Consider the following 23690-nt stretch of genomic DNA (forward strand, 5'->3'; position numbering starts at 1 on the left):
GGTGACTGTGTACTTAAGGTGGCTCTGGGGCTGCTCTTCCGCCCAGGGTCCCAGCAGGGATCCCAGAAGCTAAGGGAAGAGGGGCCTGTGGCCAGAACCGGAAGCCCATGTGTAACATGCCTGGCTGTGTCACCTGCCTGGAGGGTCCCTGTGGCTTCAGCTGGCACAGGGAGGCAGAGAGAAAGGCCTGGCTCTAGGGCTGCTGGGCCCATCTGGAAGGGAAAATGGGGGGTAGGAAGGGGAGTGAGAACGCTGAGATAGACTTGTGGCTGAACTGACACTGGGCTGGGGGGGGGAGAGAGACAGAATGGAAGTCTGGGGAGCCCACTGCGGGCTCTGAGCTCCCCTGGGCCGGGACCCCGGAGAAGTGGGGGTGGAGCCACTCCCTGCTCGCAGACGCCCCAGGAACACGTCTGAGCTGTAGGGCAGAGACGAAAGCCAGGACTCTTTCTTGTGGTTTCAGAGTATTACCCATTCTATCCTTCATCCCCGCTTTCGGCCTTATCTTCCTGCAAGGCAGGAAAAAAGCAGGCCTGGCCCTCCCACCCTCCCAGTAAACACAACCACATTGCTCAGAGCGGCCCAGCCTCAGCTCGCAGCCCAGCTCCCCTACCCTGGGCCTCCTCCTCCAGGCACAGAGAAACCCAAGCACACGAAGACACCAGGGCCGCGCTGGTTCCCAAGGAGGGCGCGAGTCCCCCATCAGATCAGACGTGCCAGCCACGACCGTCACCGCAACAAGGCTCAGGCACACCCTGGAGGAAACCAGTGTCTTTCTCCTCTTCCCTCCCCTTCATCTGAGGGCCTGGCTCCTGGTGATTTCTCCTCTCTGTCCTGATGCTGGCTCTGAGGTCCAGCCCCGTGTCCATCGGGAAAGGAAGGGTCTGGGCGGTAGGGAGAGGCGGCCGCAGCCACCGCTGATCAGCAGAACCACCTTCACCCAGCTGGTTGATGACGGACTGGGGAGCGGCCTGCGCTTCGAATTCCAGGGCTAAGACCACGGCGCTGAAAGTTCCTTCACCCAAGGAGTGGCCAGCGAAATTCTGGACTTTGTCTCACAACAGTTAGATAGATGGCAGAGAGAAAGATTCGTTTGTTCTACAGATTTTGAGCCCACCTGTGCCAGGCCTTGTGTTGGGTGCCAGAGACAGAGCAACGGTCAGGAAGCCACGATTCCCTCGGGCTCCCAGCTGAGAAAGAGGGAAGAGGAAAGGATCCGTGAAAGTGAAGGACGCAGAAGCGGGGAAGAGACAGACCAGAGAAGAAAACGAGGCTGAGCCCGAGATCCAGCAGCAAGGCTGGGAGAGGGCGCAGAGGCCGGAGCGGGCCCTGTGCGGGTGGGGGAGGCCCTGGCGGGGAGGGCACCGGGAGGCCAGAGACCAGCTACTGGCTCCCATCCAGGGGCATCTGCCCACAGCTCATATTTTTCTTTCCAGTGACAGCTAAACGAAGAGAAAGCTAACTTTACAACCGCCACTTCACACATAATGAATATGAATGGGCATCCCGGAGCCCGTTCTGGGATTATCTGTGAGTTGATGGGTCCTCCCCCTGACGGGGCCATCCCAGCCGGCCTGTCCCCTGGCTGGGACTCGGCAGCCCTTCCACCTGCTTCCCATTAGCCGTCCTCCATCCTCCCCTCCTCCTCCACACCCTAGGCGTCTCACCCCTAAGACCCGGTCCCCAGGTCTCCAGATGCCCCTGCCCCCAGCCTAGGCCCTGTGGAAAAGAAAGTGGCCGCACCTGGCATCTCGAGAGAGGCGCGAGGCTCGGTCTCCCCTTGCTAAGGCTCCTTTCTGCTCCGTGAGGCCCATCCAGAGAAGCCCTAAATCTTGGTCCTACCAGGGGCACAGGCACCAGGGCCAGCGAGGCGGGCCCAAGCCAGTATGTGCTTCAGGCCAGGCTCCCAGCCTTAGTCCAGCACCAGGAAATGCTTCTCATTAGAGGCACTCAATCTTCATCCCCTCCTCCCGCAGCCATTTACACATCAACCTGAATTACAACCCCAAAGTGCAGACCCTCTGCAGCCCCAGACAGGAACAGAGCCCAGCATCACCAGGAACTGGGCGTTTCCTGTATCCAGCAGAGGGAGAACATACCTCCCCGCCACCCCCTTCCAGCCTCAGCCACGGGCTCGTCCTGGCCATGAACACAAGCCTGCGCTTGGAGCCCTTGTTCTTGATGCTGGAGGCCCCTCCCCTCCCCCAGCAACTGCAGGCTCCCCCGGCCCAGTCCTTCTCCAGGACAAGGGCATTGGCTGGGGCCAGGGGACCTCTGTGGCCCTGCAGATGTGTGTCTTGGTACCTACCACATTAATGCCCTTACAAAGCTTTATGGCCAGCTCTCCATCGACTGAGAGCTTGTCAAATACTGTAAGTTTGGTGTCCTATTCACCTGGACACTAGGGCACCTAGAATGGAGCCAGGCCCAGAACAGACCTCCCAGTTATGATGCAAGGCTGATGCTCCAGAGATATGTCTGTAAAAGACCTGGCTTCAAACAGCCAATCTGCCCTGAGCACATTCTGTGGCCGTGGTCAGGCACTTCCCCTCCCGGGCCCTCCGGAACCCACGGATGTGGGATGCACCTGCCCAAGCTTTACAGACCTTGCAGCTCTGCTACTGTGTTCTTTTTGCACAGATTTATTAGACATATCTATAGACCTTGCAAACCAAGAGGGACGATGCTTTTCTGGCTAAGGTGAAGTTTCAGAGGAGAGACTGGGGAAATAAAATAATGGGAAGAGGACAAAGCCTCAGCCAGATAGGCTGAGGGAGCCAGGCTGCCTGGAGGAGTAAGACTGTGAAGACCCACCCGACCGGAACTGCAACCCCAAGACACGTCCTTCCTATCGACCCTGGTGAGAACCCACCATACACACAGCGACGTGTCAAAGCCCCTGGTCCTGAGCAAGGTACCTTGTGGCAAAAGGCCAATCCCAGGGACCTCCACCCGCCTAGGCCATGTGACTTACATAGGAGCACACTGCTGTCTCCACCAGGGCTGCTGACTGCACGGAATCATGATGGCATATCAAGGCCTGTCCTGGAAGCCCAACTCGGGCCTGGACTGAGCCAACGAAGGGGAGTTTTCCCCCAGAATGTCTCCTTTATAAGTCAAGACCCCTTGGAGACTTAAAACTCCCTATACATGGCCTGCAGGTAAGATAAGGGAACCTTAAGCAATTCTGAAAAGGGAGCACTCCTTTTCCCAGCATCAGAATGCTATGACCCACAGAAGTGGAGCCTCAAGAGGGAGCCAGCTGGGCGCAGACACGTCCAGGATCTCAGGGCCACGTGCAGGTCCCAGGAAGCCGCACACTGACAAGGACCACAAGTGTTCCTGGCTCCTCCTGCAGCCAGGCAGGCTCCTGGGCCTCCAGACACCCCTTCCCAGGATCAATGGTTTGCCTCTCCAGGCTCTGAGCACATTCTGTGGCCATGGGCACACAGCTCTCCTCTCAGTCCCAAACCCCTGTCCTAGGAAGAGCTCAGAACAGTCGACCCCCTCCCTCCCAGGTACTGAAATTGGATTGGCTGAGGCCAGCTCAGGGCTGTGAGCCACAGAAACCTGGGGCTCCTCCTGCAACTACACTAAACACAGAGGAGCAGACAATTTGATGCTCAGCCACCCTGAGCCCTTGGGCTAGGAGCCCTGGAGCAGCACCAGACCGATGTGGTGGGGGAAGAACCCTTGGGGTAAGTGCCAACTCCCCTCTCCTTCCCCCGAAGATGGGGAGGGAGGGCAGCATGGCAGGGGACAAGGGGGTGACCTATTAATGCCGGCAAGAACACCTGTTTTCTAGACCCGGAGGAGATATTCAGGGGCTAGGTTCCCTGCAGACAAGGCAATGGGCATTGTTTTTGCTTCCTTTTAATGTAAACGGAATACACAAACACATTAAAAACCCCAACATGACACAAGAGAATACACACCAATTTATATATAGGTATTTACAGACCCCTGCAAACCAAGAAAAAAAAAAAAAAAATGGCACCTCTGGTTAAAGGACACATCTCTTCCTACCCCAACTCTGTCCAGAAGCAAAGTGCTGAGGCAGCTGCAGGAGCCTCTGCAACCGCTTCTGGATGAAACTTAGCAGGAGGCTGGAATGACATCAGAAACCCCTAAAGCAAAACCACTGTCTGACCGGGCTCTAACCCTAAGCCCTCCTCCTTGGCAAACCCACATGCCAAGGATCTGCGTGTCTCAGGAAGAGTGAGCATGATCCCTGAAATTCAGATGCAGTGGGTTCCCAGCCCAACCTAACTTTCCCCAGCCTTGGGCCTACATGACAAATGAGCTGCAACCAACAACGTCCGAGAGAGGAGGGCGGGGAGGAACGAAGGAAGAGGATCCCAGGGAGAGAAATGACGGCTCCGAGCAGGACACTGGGAACCACAGAGAGGCCAGATCTGGACTCACTCACCAGTCCAGCACTGGCCTGGGAGGGCACAGTGGGGCTGTGCTGCCACCTGGAGGGGGATGGGAGCACTGCAGCAAGGAATGAGGACAGCCCCTGGGGTACCTGGGGATCACCCCATCTTTCAGACTCCCACCCAGGAGCCTCACTGCAGCAGCTCTTCCCAGGAAATGGGCTTGGAGAAGACCTCCCTTTCTAACCAGAGGTCGTAGTTCATCTGGAAGTCCTCAGGGAGGTCCACCCGCTGGCCCAGGACACTCTGCAGGCAGTTGTCCACAGGCAGAAAGTCAGGGTTGCTATGGGCCCGGTCATAGCGCCGGGCATTGAAGCGTTCGATGTTGGCACGGAGGGCACACTCCTCTGCCTGGAAGTCCCACGGCCGGGCATCAAGATCTGGGACAAAGCAGGAAGGCATGGTTAGGAGCCGTGGTTGCGGCAGCTGCCCTCAAGTTCACTGAGATGCAGAGCCAGGCTGGGCTGGGCTGGGCTGGGCTGGGAATGCTGACTGTCACCTGGGAGTGGGAAGCCTCCAGGCCCCATCCTTAGGAAGAAGGACGGGACTTCTCTCCTGGATACAAAGGGAAGTCAGATCACAGGTGAGGAGCCAGCTTACGGAGAAAGAGGCTTATGTGGCCCCAGTGAAGGAAAGCCACAGGTACGACATTCTTCTCTCAAAGTCACCTTCTCCCTGGCTCACCAGGATCCCCTAGGTTGCAATTTCCTGACCAGGGGCTGACCACCTTGGCTACACGTGAACCCACGGCACTGGGAATACAGGCACAGGCACGTGGCCCTGGCGCTGTGGCCAGGAACTGTAAGGGTGGGCGGCACACTCGGGGGGACCCGGGGGACCCACTTAGCTGGGAGGCCAAGGTGGCTGCGGGGGAAGGGGAGGAACACATGAGATCCAGAACAGTTAGGGGTACAGGGGAGGCACCTCGCCAGGAGAAGGAACGGAAATGAGGGGCGGCATGGCCAGTGCACTGGCTGAGGGCTGTGTGTCCAGAGCCCTGGCTGTGATGGAAGCTGGGCCGCGACACAGCAGCTGGAACAGGTTATAGAGGAGGACAGGGAGGCACCATATCTGGGCCTTACACGCTTTCAGAGTTTGGCTCTAGAAGTTTCCATCGTGGCTCAGTGGTAATGAACCCAACTAGCATCCATGCGGACGCAGGTCTGATCCCTGGCCTCATTCAGTGGGTTACATCAGTGGGTTAAGCCGGTGTTGCCATGAGCTGTGGTGTAGGTCAAAGATATGGCTCAGATCCTGCGTTGCTGTGGCTGTGGTGTAGGCCAGCAGCTATAGCTCCGATTTCACCCCTAGCCTGGGAACTTCCATATGCCTCAGGTTTGGCCCTAAAAAGACAAAAAAAAAAAAAAAAAAAAAAAAAAAATTTGTCTGGCTCTAATTCCAATTCTAAGGGAAATCAGAAGCTAACGAAGGATTTTACTCAGGGAGGGAGCACCACCGGATGTGTTCTGTTGTTGTTGTTTTTTTTCTTTTTCCGCTACACCCACAACATATGGAAGTTCCCAGGCCAGGCAACCTACACTGTAGTTGCAGCAATGCCAGATCCTTAACCCACTGCGCCAGGCCGGGGATGAAATTGGTGCCTCCACAGAGACGAGCTGGATTATTAGCCCACTGCACCACAGTGGAAATTCCCTGGATGTGCATTTTTAAAAGATCACTAGGGCCACGTTTGAGGCACTGATGGAGGGAAAGGAACTGGAGGCAGCAAAACCCTGGGAGCTGAGAGAATTTCAGGAACCAGAACCCAGGCAGCTGCAGTGGGGAGAGAAAGGACGAGGAGATGGAGAAAGGCCTGGGACACTTTCTGGAAAAGGCACGACTTCAGGGGAGGCACAGAGGAATGGGGGATGATGATGGAGGCCAAGCCCTGCAGCCTCTCCAAGGCCTTCCGAGACCTCCACCCTGATACCGCAAAAGCAGGAGCCAGGTTCTTCCCTGTGCCTCGGAGGGATGCTTAGCACAGAGAAGGAAAGTTGTCACCTCCTCCCCGACCCGCCTTGTGCAGAACCACACTCACCGTTGCCGTAGGCCCAGTCGTCGTTCAGCCGGTGTCGCACCTTCTGGTAGATGGCAGACATGGTCTTCATGTTGCTCTTTCGCCACTGCCGCCCCAGGTACTTGGTCTGCACCTTGAGCAGCTTCAGCACATAGAGCTGCATCATGGCCTGTTTCACCTTCAGCGCCCGCTTCAAGATGGGGGCTGACTTGAACACCACCAGCATCTGGAGAGGGCACAAGAGAGGCCCACGTTAAGGGCAGAAGTAAATGCCTGCGCCGTCGCCCCGCTGCTAGCCCTCTTGGGGACATGGTTACAGTGACCGAGTGCTGCGGGCTTCCCCAGACTGAGGGGTGTCCTGGGACATGGGGCTTCCACAGCAGACCAGGACAGCCCTAGCAAACCTGGATGGTTGGTCACCCTAATTACGGGTCGGTCTGGAAGAAAGCTATGAATTCCTTCGCCAGAACTATCCCTACGTGCACATGTATACACCTGCAGTGAATTCATGGACCGCCCCACCCCAAGGCATCTGCAGACTCAAGGTTAAGGATGCTCAGAACCCTGGTATGTGGAGATTAAGAGGACACAGAAAATTCCTTCTATACACGTGGATTTATTTCAGTGCATGACTGAGCCTCTTCCAGCTTCCAGTTCAACTCATCAAGGAACCAGGGATCAGCCCTTAAGATGCAAGTCCACCCTGGGGACTCCCTGCACCATGTGAAGGGGACAGGACAGCATGTGGCACTTGGCTTTGAGCTCCACATTTCACACCTGCTGACTGCGCTGACTCACCATTGTCCTCGAATGCTTCCATTTTGTCAGCTTGTTCAAGATCCGAAGCAGATTGATACAAGAAAAGAGGTTCCTCCAGCAAAACTGGTTATTGTCACCTGCTTCCTGCAGGGAAAACCCAGGAACACTCATCACCTGCACAGCCCCAGGTGCTCAGCAGCTTCCAAGGCCCTCACTTATATGACCTCAGCACTGCAGGGTCTCTCCATGCCTGTACCAGGAACCCTCTGCTCCCCTCAGCACAGGGGGACCTCCACCCCAGAAGCTGCCAGATGGTACTTCTATACAATGGGCTACTACGCAGCCGTAAAAAAGAACGAAGTAGCCATTCTCAGCAACGTGGACGCAACCAAAGCATGTCATACTAAGCGAAGTAAGTCAGAGGAAGATGAACACCCTATGATATCACTCATGTGTGGAATCTAAAATACAGCACAAATGAACCTATCTCAAAACAGAAACAGACTCACACACAGAGAACAGACTTGTGGTTGCCAAGGGGGAGCAGGGAGGGGGCAGAGTGGTAGAGACCGGAAGTTTGGGGTTAGCAGATGCAGACTAGTGTATTTAGAAAGGATAAACAACAAGGTCCTACTGTACAGCACAGGGAACTATCTCCAATCTCCCGGACAGACCACGATAGAAAAGAACATTAAAAATGTGTGTGTGTATACAAACATCTGAGTCACTTTGCTGTACAGCAGAAATTGGCACAACATTGTAAATCAACTAGACTTAATTTTTTTTTTTTTTTTTGCTTTTTAGGGCCACAACTGCAGCATAGCAGCATATGGAGGTTCCCAGGCTAGGGGTTGAACTGGAGCTGTAGCCGCCGGCCTACACCACAGCCACAGCAACACCAGATCCAAGTCGTGCCTGTGACCTACACCACAGCTCACGGAAATGTCGGATCCTTAACCCCCTGAGTGAGGCCAGGGATCGAACCCACGTCCTCATGGATACTAGTCAGGTTTGTTAACCACTGAGCCACAATGGGAATGCCTACAAAAATTTTTTTTAATTAAAAAAAAAAAAAGAAGTTGGCAGCAGATAGGGAGTGCTCCCTAAATTTTCTTGCAGGAAACATGGAGCGTGATAGTAGCGGCTGTGGCCTCAGCCTCCACTTCCCTCAGAGCTGTGGCCCCCAGAGTTCCAGTGTAGGGAGCGGGAAGCAAGCTGACCAGGCGAGCTCTGGGTCAGCAGCCCCTGGAGTCCTGATGAAATAATCCCTCTGCAAGCTTCCTCCCCGGGTCCCTCTACGCAGTCACAGTGCTTCCACACTGACCCTCAGGCCACAGGGAGCACTGGGAAGAGCCCACCACTCACCAGACTCTCGGCAGTCAGCTCGGGTAGCTCGTGCACCACGCAGTGAGGGTAGTCCAGGACAGAAATGCTGCAGAGGGCAAGGGAAGCCAGGCCTCACCAGGAGCAAGGGTGGTGCCGGGCGAGCAGCCGTGACAGGGCTGGCTCCTGGCACCCCTCCCTCACTTACTGGAGCAGAGGCTGGAATCTACTTTGCCTGCACCACCCGGTTTCCCCAGCCACAAGACAGGGAACACCTGCGCCAGGACAACCTGAGCAGCCCTTCTGCAGCCAGAGTCAGACGTGTACCTGTAAGGGGTGGAGACCCTGCCTCCCTCACAGCAATAAATCTGGGGCTGAGGGGCAGGGATTTCTCAAGGCAATTAAATTATGCCAAGCGCCTACTGGAGACTGTCTGGTTAACTGCCAGCCAGCCTGTGGTGTATCATACTGATGAGTGGTCCACATCAGGCACAGTTGGCACCAGGTGAGGGGGTGGGGGTAAGAGTCAGCAGAAAGGCATTAGAGTGCACATGAATAGGGTTCTCTGAGAAAGCAGGAGGCCTGCCCAGGAAGAGAAGAGAAGGAAAGAAAAGAGAAAAGAACAGAACAGAAAGCACAGAAGGCCAGTGAGGGCTGAGCCCAGGATGGGAACTCTCCTACCCAGGCACAGACAGAGTCACCTGTCACTAAACTGGCTAGACTTGGGTTTGACAAACTGACGTTTTCTACAGGCAGGGACCCTGAACCCTTCATCTTTGTGCCGATGTCTGGCTTGTGGGTGCTGAAAGGGCTCAGTGGGAGAGGCCAGCTAGGAGGCCTGCCATCTGCCCAGACCCACCCCTTCTTGATCCCTGGTTCTTATCACCTGTTCTTGGCAGTGATGTAGGACATGATGTTTTGATTGAAGAATTTTAGGATCAAAGGGATGCAGTTGGCAAACACCAGGTGCTGGGCCATGTATTCAAACTGAAACCAATGGGAAAAAAACATAAGCATAGCCCTTGGGACCCCACCCTCCTTCTTCCACCAGAGGCCTGTGTCTCAGAACATTCATGCAGAGCTCAAAGGGGTTGGAAGGCCAGGGCCTCTGTTCTTAGGGGCTGGAGGAGCAGCACCGCCTGAGGCCCTGGCCCAGTGGGCAGAAAGAAGGTGCTGCAAGTACCTGGTAGACGTGGTTCAACTTAAAGTGCTTGAGCAGCAGCAGTAGGACGGCAGATATGGCCTTAACAATGACCTCTTTGTGGCGGTTCACATCCACCCCCAGCTTCATGCTCTGCAACACTGTGGTACTGGAAGCACAGTCGTGGGTGAGCCCCCAAGCGCAGCACTGCCTCTCCTCTCCGGGTGCTCCCAGGAGAGACAGGATTCCCAAGCCTTCTCTGGGCCAGGCACCCACCTCACTGCTCCCCCACTGCGGACATCTCAGAGGTCAGGCCCTGTTCCTCCCACCCACTACCCAATCTAGCTCAGCACAATTTTCTTCCTTCTGTGACGGCCCCCATACATTCGTAGTATATTTCTCTGCTTTTCCTCCAAAAATGAACTTCTCACTTCAAAACCTTCCCTAAGCTTCTGCCACCATAGGAACTTGTGTTCCTTGGAGCGTGTTCTGTGAATTGCCAGTGTACTGAGATGTTTCATATCATGGGAAAAGGGGCTTTGGAATCAGAAAAGTTGTGGAAGCATTGAGCTAAATCAGCTTCTTAATTTAGGAGTTGCCACTGGAAATCTTTCTAAGAGGACCTATAGCATCTGGCTCTGGAATCCTTTTCCCAAGGCCCATCCTGATGGCCTGGTGTCTATGTAGTCCCTCTGGGGTTGGCCGATGCCTGCTCCCCCCCCCCCCATTATCTGGCTATCACCACCAGACCCAAGGGGCCCAGCCAGCAGGGAGCTGGGCTCAGAGCTAGGCGGTACTGGCAGGCAGGTGGATCAGGTCAAGGCCCAGGTCCTTCTCAAAGCAGAACGTGATCCCGGTTTGTACTCTCGTGTGAAAAAGATGGGGTCAATGCCCCAGGGAGGAAGAACCCCTAAGGATGTCACTATCACCCTGAGACATTCAAAAATATTCTGCATGCCAGGGCTTCCCTTGTGGTTCAGCAAGTTAGACCTAGTGTTACTGCAGTGGCCTGGGTCCCTGCTATGGCTTGGGTTCCATCCCTGGCCTGGGAACTTCCATGTGCTAAAACTATACATCCTGGATATCCCACAATCACATACTTTTGAGGAACATTTGGGAAAATGTCAAACACAGTCCAATTCATTTTACAGAGGAGGAATTGACTTTGCCCAATTCACTCAGTGTTCGCTCAGGGGCAGAGTCTACACTAGAATCCACGCCAACTGGATTAAGCCATTTTCCCAAGCAGTATAATTAAATATTTCACCTAGAACATTTTCTTTCTTCTGAGCCAGGAATATCCTAAACCCAACCTGCAGAGAAGTTGAACCCAAACACTAACGACAGACAACCTAGCAAACAGTGGGACTGAAAGGAAGCCGTTTCCCCTTCCCCTCTGCCCTTCTGCCCCTGACCTGCTCCATCCCCCAGATACTCAAGGCTTGACACTCACGGCATCTCCTCAGGCAGGACATCTGCTAGGATGTTGATGGAGTCTGTCTTGGCCTTTGAGGTGGGAGCTGCAGCCAGCAGGATCTTTAGCAGCGCAATCTGGGGAGGAGCAGACCATTCAGACAGCATGGGTGGGAGGGCCCAGGGGCAGGACTAGGCCCGGAGAGGTGGTCCTTCCCGAGGCACTCGGGTGGCTGAAGGAGGGGCCAAGGGCATGGCCGCCTGCTCTCAGGGCCAGTGCAGTGGGGAGGGTGGCCCGTGGCAGGTGCCTACGGAGGAGGAGCACTCACCATGTACTGCGGCAGGCTGGGGAGCAAGCCTTGGTAGAGAGTTTCCGCGGGAACTTGCTCCACCTCCTCTTCTCCCTTCCAACACAAGGGGTACAGTGGGGACAAACCCAGAGCCTGGTTCTGAGGATGCTCTCCCGGGCCAGTGTGCTAGCTGGCTGGAGGAGACTGTACATGTGGATGATGGGAGTAAATGATGCTGCTGCTAATGATGGTGAACCTTTAAGACAACGTGCCAGGCACCTGACTTGTAAGAGGACATTTCATCATGACAATTCTATGAAAAAGGTGCTACTGTCATTCCATTTTAACAGGCAGGACAAGAAAGCAGAGAGAGATCTAGTACCTCGCTAGGTCGCCACCCATGGAGCCGGGATTCAGAAGGAAGGGGCTGGCCTGGAGTCCGTGCGCTAAGCCCTGTGCCTGACACACGGCACCCCTGCAGCGGGAGCTGGACAGGGAGCTTTCTGAGGGCAGGCCTGGTGCTCTGCGGTCTTGGCCCAGCACAGTGCTGGGAACGGCTGAACCCTGTGGGCTGAGGAGGGCCCCCAACTCACCCCTGAGAGAGGAGAGCGAAGGTACTCCTCCTCCATCTGTGCCTGGACCTCTGCAATCGATGTGTACTTGTGCTGGAGGGAGAGAGGGGAGGAGGCACTGGGGAAACACCCCCCATTCTCTGGCCAAACACCCACCCCTGGCAAAGACCCCACGCAACTTTCTTCAAACACCGTCTTCTCAAAGACTGTTAAGTCACCACACAGATCACAAACTAGGATCCCCAATCCAAAATATTTTTCCAGGAGTTCCCATTGTGGCTCAGTGGTTAACGAATCCGACTAGAAATGATGAGGTTGCGGGTTTGATTCCCGGCCTTGCTCAATGGGTTAAGGATCCGGCATTGCCGTGAGCTGTGGTGTAGGTTGCAGATGTGGCTCGGATCCCGAGTTGCTTTGTCTCTGGCATAGGCCAGTGGCTACAGCTCCAATTCGACCCCTAGCCTGGGAACCTCCATATGCCACAGGAAGTGGCCCTAGAAAAGGCAAAAAGACAAAAAACAAGCCAACAAACAAAAATATATTTTTCCAAGTGGGCACCTACCTCTTAACACCAGTGCAAAAAAGCACACAATAGATTCGGGAAAAACGCAAATTCAAGGAGAGAAGGGGGCTTTCAGATAGCTATCATGAAATTAAGGGGGAAAACTTACAAGCAGAATCAAGCACCCATGTACTCAAGGATCAAGTACTCAAGTCCTCAAAAAGCCTAGCTGCCTGCGGCGCACTTACACTACAAATGTCAAAAGTACACTGCAAAAGCCTATCAGCATTCGCACCCCAGACATGCTGTCAGAGGAGACAGCTCTTTCCCACCTGTGATGCTTCTGCATTCCTGGAGGGACCCGCACGTACAAAACCCTCAGGTCTCCCTGTCTGCACCCCCACCACACATGCACACACTCACTCCTCCCCTCGCTGCCCAGTGGGTGTGGGAGGAGGAACAAGACAGTCTCAGCACAACCTCTTTCTCTTCTTTCTTAAGAAAAGAAAAGCCTGTGCCCTCTTCTGCTCCTTGACCAGGCTTAGCAGGGTGCCAGCGCTGCGGGCCCTGGACAGGTGAACTGGCCTAATTCTGGAAGGGAGGTATCGGACACCCTCTGGGGTTGTGCTCTTAGGCCTCATTCTCCACTCACTCTATTGGCAACAGAGCTGGTGTTTCAATCCCCATCCGCCTACTCCTTGAACCCAATTGCCTTGGAACCTGGGCCAGGAAAGGGAGGCTATTTACTAGACCCCTTAAAATTCCAACTGTCAGGTACTATAATCTTTAATAAAACACCAGTAAGAGCCCAACAAAAGCTCAGTTAAAGTAAGGAAGATGTATGAAGAGCTGTTTGAAAGGACATGGCCGGAGTCCACCTATTCCTCCACCCCCCCGTCCTTCCAGCAGACAACAGGCCTCTCCTACAAAGCCTTCTCCCAACGGGCTGGGCTCACCTTACTCACTTGGGACCAAACGAGGCCAAAAAGCTCAGCCAAAGCCACCTACCTGTTTCAGAGTCTTGATGCTTTCGTGGATTGGCCTGGGCAGCCCCACCACCGTGTTTGTGTCACTGGAGAATAACAGAGGCCCTGTGTTAAGCCGGAGGCCGGGAGAGTGACCTTCCCGTGACCTTTCTTCAAAAGGAACTCAGATGCCACTCACCTGCCCAGAGTGTAACCTATGAACTTGCTGCGGCTGGACTCGAGGAACATCTCGATGTCCTTCTCTCTGCCAAAGGAAAAGACTGCCGCTTTCTTAAATGTTATCACAAGGCATCCTGCTTAATAAAGCACAGAATGTCCAGACACTGCGAAGCCAGAAGAAAAACTCTCCCACAATTGCTTTTCTTTTTGAGAAAAAGAATAGAAAAAGAAAGAATAGACATCTTCAGACTAATTTAAGGTCCCTCATTTGTTGCTGGATTATGATGCATAACCAGTTTACTCATAAATTTAAGGTGATACATGAAACGTAAAAGCCTACTTTATTCAGACAGCAAAAACAAGTTTGTCAACAGAATTTCTCAAGTATTTACAATTTTTACAACTAGAGCCATAAGCTACTGAGTTTTTCATGAGTCATGCTGTCCTGTCTCCAACAACCAGCCTATCTTGCATTTTCTGATGACTTGCTTTCTATTCCCACTACAGACCACTCAACACCGGGGCTATACCTCCATCTAGAAACTGACTTCTATGTGCTTTCACATTTCTTTTTTTAAATTACTCAATGAATTTCATTACATTTATAGTTGTACATGTTCATCCATTTCTTACACTGGCGCTTTTGCAAAGAGATACCATTTATATACATCCAGGAATCTCCATCTCCATTGATTTATGCACATATATTTCAAGTATCTTAATTATGGTTCTAAAGAAATTCTTCCTTAATCTGTAACATTCTGTCAAAACCCATTTACAGCGTCAGGGTGGGTGGAAATGGGTTCACTTAAATGCCCTTATTTTAATTTCTTCCTATTCCCTTTCACGAGTACCACGTCTGAGAGCTAACCCATGTTACGGACTCGGGAGTCATATGAGGGCCTCTTTGTGCACGGCCAGCAAGGCCACCAAGGCCAGCGCCCTGACACCCACTGGCTAGCACCGGGTACTTTAGGAGAGGCTCCTCCCAGAGCCAAGGTGGTCCTGGCCCTGCACGGGACCACTCATGTCACGACACAGGCTATGTGCTGGGCCCGGGAGTGCAAGGACTCTGGTTTCAGGAGCCAAGAGCATTTGGGAGGTCTGAGACTCACCTGACCTTGGGAGCCCATGGGAGCCCCTTTGGGCAGGTAAGCCTGTCTGTCTGGGGGTGCTGCAGCGGGGGAGGCATCACCTCATCCCGCTCGAGAGGGAACGTCTCCCCCTCCAGACTGTTGTCGTCGTCATTCTCCTCTTCCTCCTCACGAGAGTCGTCAGCCTTGTAAGGATCCCGCTCGTTGAAGGCATCCAAGTTATCCTGCTTTATCAGAGCCTGAGACAGAGGGAGGGGGGACCAGATAACAAGAGCCGACCAACGAATTAGAAAGGCACACGGAGGCTAGAGAGGCGATCACAGAGAAAGGCGGTAGGAAGTGAGCCAGGAGCAGTGCAAAAAGCCAGAGATGGGCCGAAGTAACAAATCAGTTCTTGCCCCAGGCCCTCAAAAGTGCCACGTCCTGAGCACCCACTATAAACTGGGCCTTGGGCTGGAGACACAGTGTCCCTGCCCTAATGACATCCATTTTGACTGGTTGTTCAGAGGGGACTTCCAACAACCTGGGATTCGTCCTGGGACCATGTCCCTGGGCGTGTGCACCCTGAGAGCCCTGAACTGTCAGGGGGACCTTAGGGCCCTCACCTTGTGCTCTCGACGGCCCCGTTTCTGCTGCTGCTCAATCAGGTCGGAGGCGGAGGCTGGCGGGGAGGCGGCCCTCATGTTGCGGATCACTTTGATGCTGTCCTCAGGCAGCGGGGGGAGGCCCAGGATGGCGCGCTTCTCGGCCTTCATGCTCTGCAGCTCCTCGAAGCCGCCCAGCGTGCACTGCATCGTAGACGGGTGCAGAGCGGGGGTCAACACGTCCGTAAGCCGGTCCCTGTCTGTCAGGCTTGAAATCGTCCATGACCCCATGACCCACATCAGCTCTAAACAAGGGACGAAGGCCACCCCCGGGGGCAGTGAGCGACATCAGCAAGGGAGAGGAGAAAAGGGAGCAAGGCAGGGAGAAAGGCAGGCTGACGGAGCCCCATGCGAATGGAGGCCTGGGGAGCCTGGAGTAAGACAGAGGAGAGAGATTAACCCTTCAAGTGCCTAGAAACGGGGAGGAGACTCTAATGCTTCAAAAGCTGTACATGCCAGTCTTTCAAATTGGGAATATACTAGGTTGGTTGCTCAAATTAAAACAAAAAGAACACTGTCTTCATCTAAACATCCCCCTAGAAGCCAAACCCCAGTAGTGTTCAGCAACGTTAGCCTGCTTAGTTTCACAATTTCTGAGCAATTCAGCTTTCCTCTCTGGCTTCAGTAAGACTTCGTGGGGGACCAAGAGGCCACTGGCCAAGAGAAAAGGCACAGGCCACTCCAGAGGCCTCATCTCTCTGAGCCCTAGCTCCGCGGAGCTGGCCTATTCAGAAGGAAGAGAAGGTGGGTCCCAGGGAAAGCAGGCGTCTAGACCCCAGCACCACCTTCTTCCCAGGCTGCTCCCTTTAGCAGAAGCGCTCCTGGTTTGGCCGGGGCCTGGCTGCTGACAATGGCCCCCAAGCCAAGGGTGCTGGCCGGCCGCTCTCCTGGACCCACCCCTTCCCTACCTAGAAGAAGAGTCAGCTCCTGCTCCAGGCCCCGAGGAACATGCAGGCGCAGGGCTCACTCTTGCTTCTTTCAGGTGACTTCTGACTGAGGAGCTCTACTTACACCAGCTCTAACTTTGCCTCAAGTTACTTTACAAACTCCAAGTTCAAGAGCAGTTTGTCTGGGAAGAAGGTGTTCTATGACTGCAGAAAACAGCTTCCAGGAACCAGGGAGCCAACAATCTATTCTGATTCCAAGGCCAAGTCCTCTCTGGCTGCAATGAGCCAAAATGAACATCGCCTTTCAGGAGGCTTCTTTCAGAATTTTCTTTTTTAACCAAAGCAGTTATATATTCATATAACTCAATATTCAAGAGGACATACAGAGAAAAGCCTTGCTCCTGCCCTGTCCCCTGGCACACGAATTACCCCTCAAGGAAGCGCTTACCAACACTGTCTTCCAGAGCAGCAAGAGGACCTTCTTCATGGGGAAGTGGGGGGCATGGCCGCTGCAGAACTTGGTCACCATCCCAAACAGCATGATGGCAAACGGCTCATTGTTGTACAGTGGGGAACCTGGAGGCGACACAAAGCTATCAGGACCACAGGGGCCTCCGTTCAAAGCCCTCTAGCCTCAACTCCCAGGCAGGGCTTTGAGCCAGGATCCCCAGAGTCCTACCCAGCTCGGCCCTGAAGGTCTGTCGCATGGTCCTCCACTCGGCCTTATCACCCTCACACTCCTCGTGAACCGTCTCCACAATCAGGTACATGATGTTGAGCAAGACCCTGGGGACAAGAGCCGCTCATAACTGGGCAGGACTGGGGATGGAGGGAGCACCGCCGGCCTCCTCACACCCCAGCCGGTGCAAGACAAGCCTGCGCATGAAGGCTGCCTAGTCAGGGAGGACTGTCATACGGAAACCAACTGACACCTGACAGTCCCACAGAGCACCCCGTGCTGTTTCCTCCTCTGTCCCATGGTGCCAAGACTGGGACCAGATCTTCTATTTTGTTTCTAGGGTCTAGCAAAGTGCTTACTCAAAGCAGGCGCTTAATAAACAGCTGCCGATTGAAAAGATGTGAAGAAAGGCCCCAAGCATTTACTACACTCATCTTCCTGGAATGAGAAAAACAGAGGCAGGAGGCCACACCTGACTGTGGCACTAAAAGTGGCTTCACCCTGGATTTCCTTTGGGAGCCTCGATCCAGGGTCCCATTCAGGGAGAGCCCTTAGCAGGGACTACCGATCACACACAGAACCCCACACGCCTGCAGATTAGTGGAGGCAAAAAGACAGCACACAGAGCGAAGAGACCCAAAGGTGCCCGCCCACGCTTGCCCTGACCTTGTTCTTCCTTGGGCTCGAGCTCAGGGAGCCCGGGTGAGCGGCTCGCCTCACCTCAGGTCTGTGCTGTCAGCCAGGGAGATGGCCGGCTTCCTCACGGCGCTGCTGCAGGCGGCACTGTTGCTGCAGGAGAGATGGGAGAGTCAGGGCCTTCCCCTGGGAAGGAAGAGACGTGGTTCCCCTGGCAAGTGCCGCCCAGCAGGGGAATAAGAGCCTATGCCACGCGCTTAGCCTGCACAGGAGTGCAAAGGACACAGTGGTGAGAGCTCAGACTGCCAAAGCCTGAATCTTGGCTCCAGCGCTTATGAGCTATGTGCCTTTGGGCAAGATACTCAGCCCGTCTGTGCAGACTGGGGAGGGGAACAGCACCTGTGTCATTCCCATGAGCCACTACACGTAATGGCCTTAGAACAACGCGTGGGTCGTATATATAAGGACTCAATGAGTGCTTTTATTACCCACGGTGGGTCCTCAGATGAGCGACTAGCAGCTGACTTGTCCACCAAACAAAGGACTAGCGGAGACACAGGCTTCAGCAGGCTTCATTTGAGCCCTCTTGTGCCTGACTTGTGCCTGGCCTCCTGCTGAGGGGAACCTTGCAGAGCAGACACAAAGGAGTCCACAGGTTCAAAAGAGAGTTCAAAATCAAAGGCCTCTTTTGGGGGGGCACAGTGGGCAGGCCTGGGCAGGAGCCGCGCTGGCGAGCTCTCTGGTGTGAGCGAGTTGCCAGACCCTTCACTGGTCGTCAAGGTTTGGGTGAGGATCTCCTCTGTTATTCGACCTGGCTGGTCAGGACAGAGCCTTAGGTGCCCCTACAACCCTCTCAAAAGCAGCTCATTCTGCAAGCTGCTGGGCCCCTGCCTCCTTTTCCCTCCTCAAGCCCCTCAGAAGAACTCACTCTATTTCCATGTTCAGAAGCTCCACCAAAGCGTTGAACGTGCCCACCTCCAGGAGCAGAAAGACGTTGTAGCGCATCCAGGACTGCACCTCTGCCTCTGAGCTACACTCCCCAAAGGTGCCTGCAAACACAGGCACAGCTCAGAGCCCCTGCCCGCATGTGACGGGGCCACATCACTGGAGGGACCCGGCACCTGCTTCAGTACCCTGGGCAACGTAGAGAATCGCTCGAGCCACCTTGAGTCTCTTCTCCCTGGCAGTGACCTCCAAGCCATCCAGGAGCCTCATGGCGTGGGTGCGGTGCTGGTTGGTGTCCAGTTCGGTCCACTTCTTATCCGTCACTGTCGGCAAGAGAAAAATCCTCACAGTGGAACAGCCTTTATGGTACCCATCAAATTCAGGACAGCCATGGGACCAGAACACTCAGAAAGACAAATTATTCCCTACATAAGGGATGAGGTCACACTGCTGCTCTACGAATCTGAATTTTCAGACTGAAATCTACTATTTTGGCTGCAATTTTAATCACATAAAGGGTCTCTCCCACCAAAACTTACATTCTGAAAAGCTACTGCCAGAGTACTTGCAAGCCCGCCCTAAATGTCCTAGCTGGCCTTGAATAACCATGGTTCAGCAGGTTTCCTAGGCCACTCCAGGACGACTTAGGTCGTTCCGATGACTAAGAAAAGCCCTCGGCTCTCACAATGCAGGAAAGGAGCCCAGAAGCGGGGAACTGTCTCACCATGCATCCGGAAGTCCTCCTCAAAGCATTTCCGATTCATCAGGAATTCTGGCCCTTCCGTGTAGCTGTAAAGCTCTGTTAAGAACAAAGTCTCATCATCTCCATGTCCACGTCCCACAGCAAGCGACACACACAGTAGAGAAGGTAAGGTGTTTGTTTCTAAAGCCAACTCTGTCCCCGAGTCACGATGACTCCTGGGCTACCCTACCTAATTACTAAGGGGTCTGATGTGCACAAAGGGGAGAATGCTGACTTCCCTGGCAGCCCATAACCAGAATGCCAGGTGGGCATAAAGTGGGCATTTCCAGCCCCGTGCGCACTGATCCCACCAGGCCATGCCAGAGGCTGACTGCCACGTGAACATGTGTCTCTCAAGTGGCTTGAGAACAGGGCTTGTACTATGGAGGCCTGAGAAGCAGCTCAGGCTGACTCCACATTACATGGGAGCAGCAGCGGCAGCGACAGATGTACACAGATGCAGCCACACGTGCTGCCAATCCTCATGATCCCCTGTTCGAGAAGAGACCACTGCCAGAGGGGCCGCACACGGCCATCAATGTCCACAGTGGGGCTGGGCCATAGCCAAGTGAGCTGACTGTGCAGAGATGCTCCATAAAAGTAAAGAAAGCCAAAGTTGTGACATACACGGGGCCTGAATCCAACAATGGACATGCTCTAGGTATACACATCACTGCTAGGACCAAGTAGGGGGACAAAATGAACTCCAAAACGATACTCACTCTTAATTCTATTAAAGACTGACAAGGCAAGAAAGCACCCCTAATAATAAGAAGGCCTGTGCTTTACCTGAGAGCTCTGCAGCCCACTTGTCTGTGTCAGCATACTCAAACTCGAGGTCTGGAGACTCGGAATAGCCCTGGTGAGGAAAGACGAGTCATGCAAAAGATCACCGTGAGTGTTTTCCAAAGGAATGAACACATATGCTTCCAGAGACCCTGCTGTGTTACAGGATGTCACTACCTTCACTTTGCTGATGCCTTATCACAATATTTTGTCCCCTGGGCTAGCTCAGGTCTCCCTCTCAGAACAACCTGTACTACTTCACAGCATTTATCCTAACTCATAATTATAAATGCACATGTGTATTCGTTTAGTGTCTGCTTCTCCATGAGACTGCAGATTCCTTAAGAGCAAGAACTTTGTCCATTTTGCTCACCAATGAGTCCACAATGCCCAGCATCCTACTGGGCATGAACAACGGACTGAATGAATAGTTCACACCCAAATAACTACTTGTTGGAGGAATGAACACTAAAGCTTCCGCGTAATCTGTGCGGTGAAATGACCATCCCACATGGTGCTCAGATTTTGGAAGCGTCATTCCTTCTAGCTAGTGACCTATCCATAGCTCAGGACTATATGAGTATACACACCCTCAGCCCTCCTGCCCTTCTCTCAAATTTCAGTGAGAACTGACAGAGAAGACAGCAGCTGAACAGAAATGGCTCCTTCCTCCCACACGCGGGAGAGGAGGTGACAAAGAGAATCTTTTTACTGCTGGGGATAGGTCACTAGCTGACAACACACCATCTTGGAAGCCATGTTCCGGGAAAAGAGAAGAGATGAAGAAAAAGGCAGTCCTCAGGCTTGATTACAATTGACCTGGGAAGATAAAGACCACTCGAAAATGATGTAAAACACCCACAAACACTGACTAACACGAAGAACTCCTTATTGGGGCCAAAGAGTGCATGTTCTTTCATAAGTTACTGAGCTTCAGTTTCTTCATTTATGGAATGAGGATGACAAAAAAATCTATCATGAAGGTTTTTTTAAGGACTAGTCAAAATTGTGTAGCACACAGTGGGCTCCCATCAAATGCCTCCCCCCGGGTCCTGCAGGCACCCCTCAGGTTCCCAGCCTACTGATTTCAGCTAAGACGCAACAAAGAGTGGCATTAATATCTGTAAGAAACAGATTTAGACAGGTCCCTCAGCTTAAATGTGTTCACTAACCTTGTATGTGTTGAGTCTACATGGAAATTAAAGGTTAGAAAGAAAAATTCGAATGCATCAAAGTGCATTTAATGGCCACTTAGGAAATTTTTTAACTATTTAAAAACTAGGAGTTCCCGTCGTGGCGCAGTGGTTAACGAATCCGACTAGGAACCATGAGGTTGCGGGTTCGGTCCTTGCCCTTGCTCAGTGGGTTAAGGGTCCGGCGTTGCCGTGAGCTGTGGTGTAGGTCACAGACGCGGCTCGGATCCCTCGTTGCTGTGGGTCTGGCGTAGGCCAGTGGCTACAGCTCCGATTCGACCCCTAGCCTGGGAACCTCCATATGCCGCGGGAGTGGCCCAAGAAATAGCAAAAAGACAAAAAAAAAAAAAAAAAAAAAACTAGGGGGAGTGCTTGTTGTGGCTTGGTGGGTTAAGAACTCATAGTATTCATGAGGATGCAGGTTCGATCTCGATCCCCGGCCTCACTCACTGGGCTAAGGATGGGGCGTTGCTGCAAGCTGTGGCATAGGTCGCAGATCTGGCTCAGATCCTGCATTGCTGTGGCTGTGATGGAGGCATGCATCTGCAGCTCGGATTCAACCCCTGGCCTGGGAACTTCCATAGGCCACAGGTGTGGCTATAAAAAGGAAAAAACAAAAACAAACCCCACACTAGAACTCCTCTTCTGATGAAGGTGGATTATTCATCCTTACCACTTTCAAAATCCTCCATCCTTGAAAAATTATTAGGAAGTCCCCACTGACGTCCAATCAGCCCACCATGCCAGGGCTACTAAAAGGTCAGTTTCATTGCCTTTTCAAATAACTCACCTCAAGCTCAAAGTGTATCTGACTGGAACTTGCCAAATTTTGATGTTTTACCAGAAGATTGCTCATGCAACAACACCCAAGAGCTTGAGAGGAACTGATTTCACAGGCCCAAAGACGGCATCAGCACTCTGCAATGAACTGGTACCTTATGCCTGGACAATGCAGAATTCCCTCTCATTAATAATAATAATAAGCACCTGACTGCTAATCAGCCTCGGAGTCGTCTCAGGTGAAGGAGCCCTCACAGTAAGGGCGCTGGCAATGTGCTGATTAAGAAGCCTGAAACGCTGCGACGTGTGTGTCTTCATTCATGAATTCTGCGATGGGAGGCAATGGGAGTGTAATTCTTTAATGCGGGGTGAGCTCCAAACTACGGTGTCTCCGAAAGGGGGGGAACAACCCACTAGCAAGAACGGAGGGAAAGCGGCTTCCTAACGTGTGTTTAGATAAACATATTTTTCATCTTTAATAGGTCAGCATCGGGCGCACTGGGCACACCAACCACCAGGCATTGTCAAACCATGGCCCGAACCTGCAGTGGCTAAGGTCAGAGTGGACAGGACTGTTTCTCCCTCCTTCTCTCCCCACCTCGGCGCACAGTACATCGGTGCTAATTAGCTCAGTCCGTCTTCGAGGTGCCTTCCAAACCCTCGCCAGTCTCTTCCCTGCCCACACACACCCTTCGCCGCCTTGCGCTGCGGAACCCGCGGGACCAGAAGCCAGAGACGATTAGGGGGTTGGGGGTGTAGCCGCGCTGCCCTCTGGAGCGCACGCAGACCACTGACTCTTCACCCTTGAACTGGGGGCAGGGGATGGAATCCCCAGAGGCCTCGCCCACAGCCCCGGCCGCAGAGGAGCCTAAGAGCGGACACAGGCTCCAGGAGGTTCTACCTGGCGGCGGAACTCGGGGAGGGGGACCCCGGTTTCAAGTCTCCCGCCCCGGGGATGCCAGCTTTGCATCCTGCTCCTTTCGCTGTTAAACAAGCAAACAAACAAACAAAACCTCCTCTGCCGAACCCGGCCCAGCTTGAACCCGAGAGCGACCCCGGCCCCAGAGCCTCCGCCCGCCTGGTTCGAACCTCGCCCCCCGAAGCTCCTACCTCCGAGTCTTTGCGCTGGTTGCGGTTGAACTCTCGGGCTTTGCCCCCGGGCAGGAGGCCCCCGCCGGCCCGCGGTGCCCCAGGCGGAGGCTGCGCGACTGCGGGCGGCGGAGGTGGAGGCGGCTGGGGCTGCTTGTTGTTCATGATTAGAGGACCGGGACCGCCGAGTGCCGGCTCCATCTTGGCTGCTCCACACCCCCGGCTCGGCTCAGTTCAACGACAGTTGCTGCGATGAAACTCTCGCGTGATTTCCTCCCGGAACGCTCCCTGATCGCCATATTAAGTGTGGCGGCAAGTGCCGGAAGCCATCTTGGCTGCCCAACAGTTCGCGATATTTCTTCTATTTGCCTTCCTATCCTCCTCTGCCCCTTTGGTTTTTACTCTGTGTGGGTCCCAGTTTAGAGGTCTTTTTATCTGCGTAGCCCATAAACCCCTTAAGTCAGTTTAGGCCTGCCCAACTCCTGCCTTCACCATCTCTTTGCGCTTGTCACTGTTACAGCCCTGTTCAAAGCTTTGGAGATATGAACAAAATGGACACAATTCCAGTCTTCATGGCGTTTCCATGGGGGGAGAGGTGCGAAAAAAATGAATAAATC

General features: G+C 53.7%; 1 protein-coding gene across 2 annotated transcripts; it reads right to left on the reverse strand.

The window, feature by feature from the left end:
• Positions 1–3857: 3857 nt before the first annotated feature.
• STRIP1 (striatin interacting protein 1) lies at positions 3858–23288 on the reverse strand. Of its 2 annotated transcripts, none has more exons than XM_003125856.7 (21): positions 23095–23288; positions 20015–20084; positions 19208–19282; positions 18672–18806; positions 18467–18587; positions 17623–17691; positions 16903–17009; positions 16672–16799; positions 15298–15480; positions 14714–14931; positions 13618–13683; positions 13462–13525; positions 11973–12044; positions 11419–11493; positions 11130–11227; positions 9719–9845; positions 9422–9522; positions 8578–8644; positions 7252–7356; positions 6475–6679; positions 3858–4816 (listed from the first exon to the last, which is right to left on the reverse strand). In XM_003125856.7, the coding sequence occupies exons 1-21, from the start codon at positions 23272–23274 to the stop codon at positions 4569–4571; spliced, it is 2514 nt and encodes an 837-aa protein (XP_003125904.3). In that variant the 5' UTR covers positions 23275–23288; the 3' UTR covers positions 3858–4568. The 2 variants fall into 2 exon arrangements, with proteins under 2 accessions (XP_003125904.3, XP_084879829.1); XM_085023703.1 differs by having other exon boundaries at positions 20015–21289; positions 21565–23288.
• Between the last annotated feature and the right edge of the window lie 402 nt (positions 23289–23690).

This window comes from Sus scrofa, chromosome 4, assembly GCF_054392235.1.
Source record: "Sus scrofa isolate SSC_HxYL_T2T_F1_AM1 chromosome 4, Sscrofa_HxYL_maternal_Yorkshire_Landrace_v2.0, whole genome shotgun sequence".
Classification (NCBI taxonomy): Eukaryota; Metazoa; Chordata; class Mammalia; order Artiodactyla; family Suidae; genus Sus; species Sus scrofa.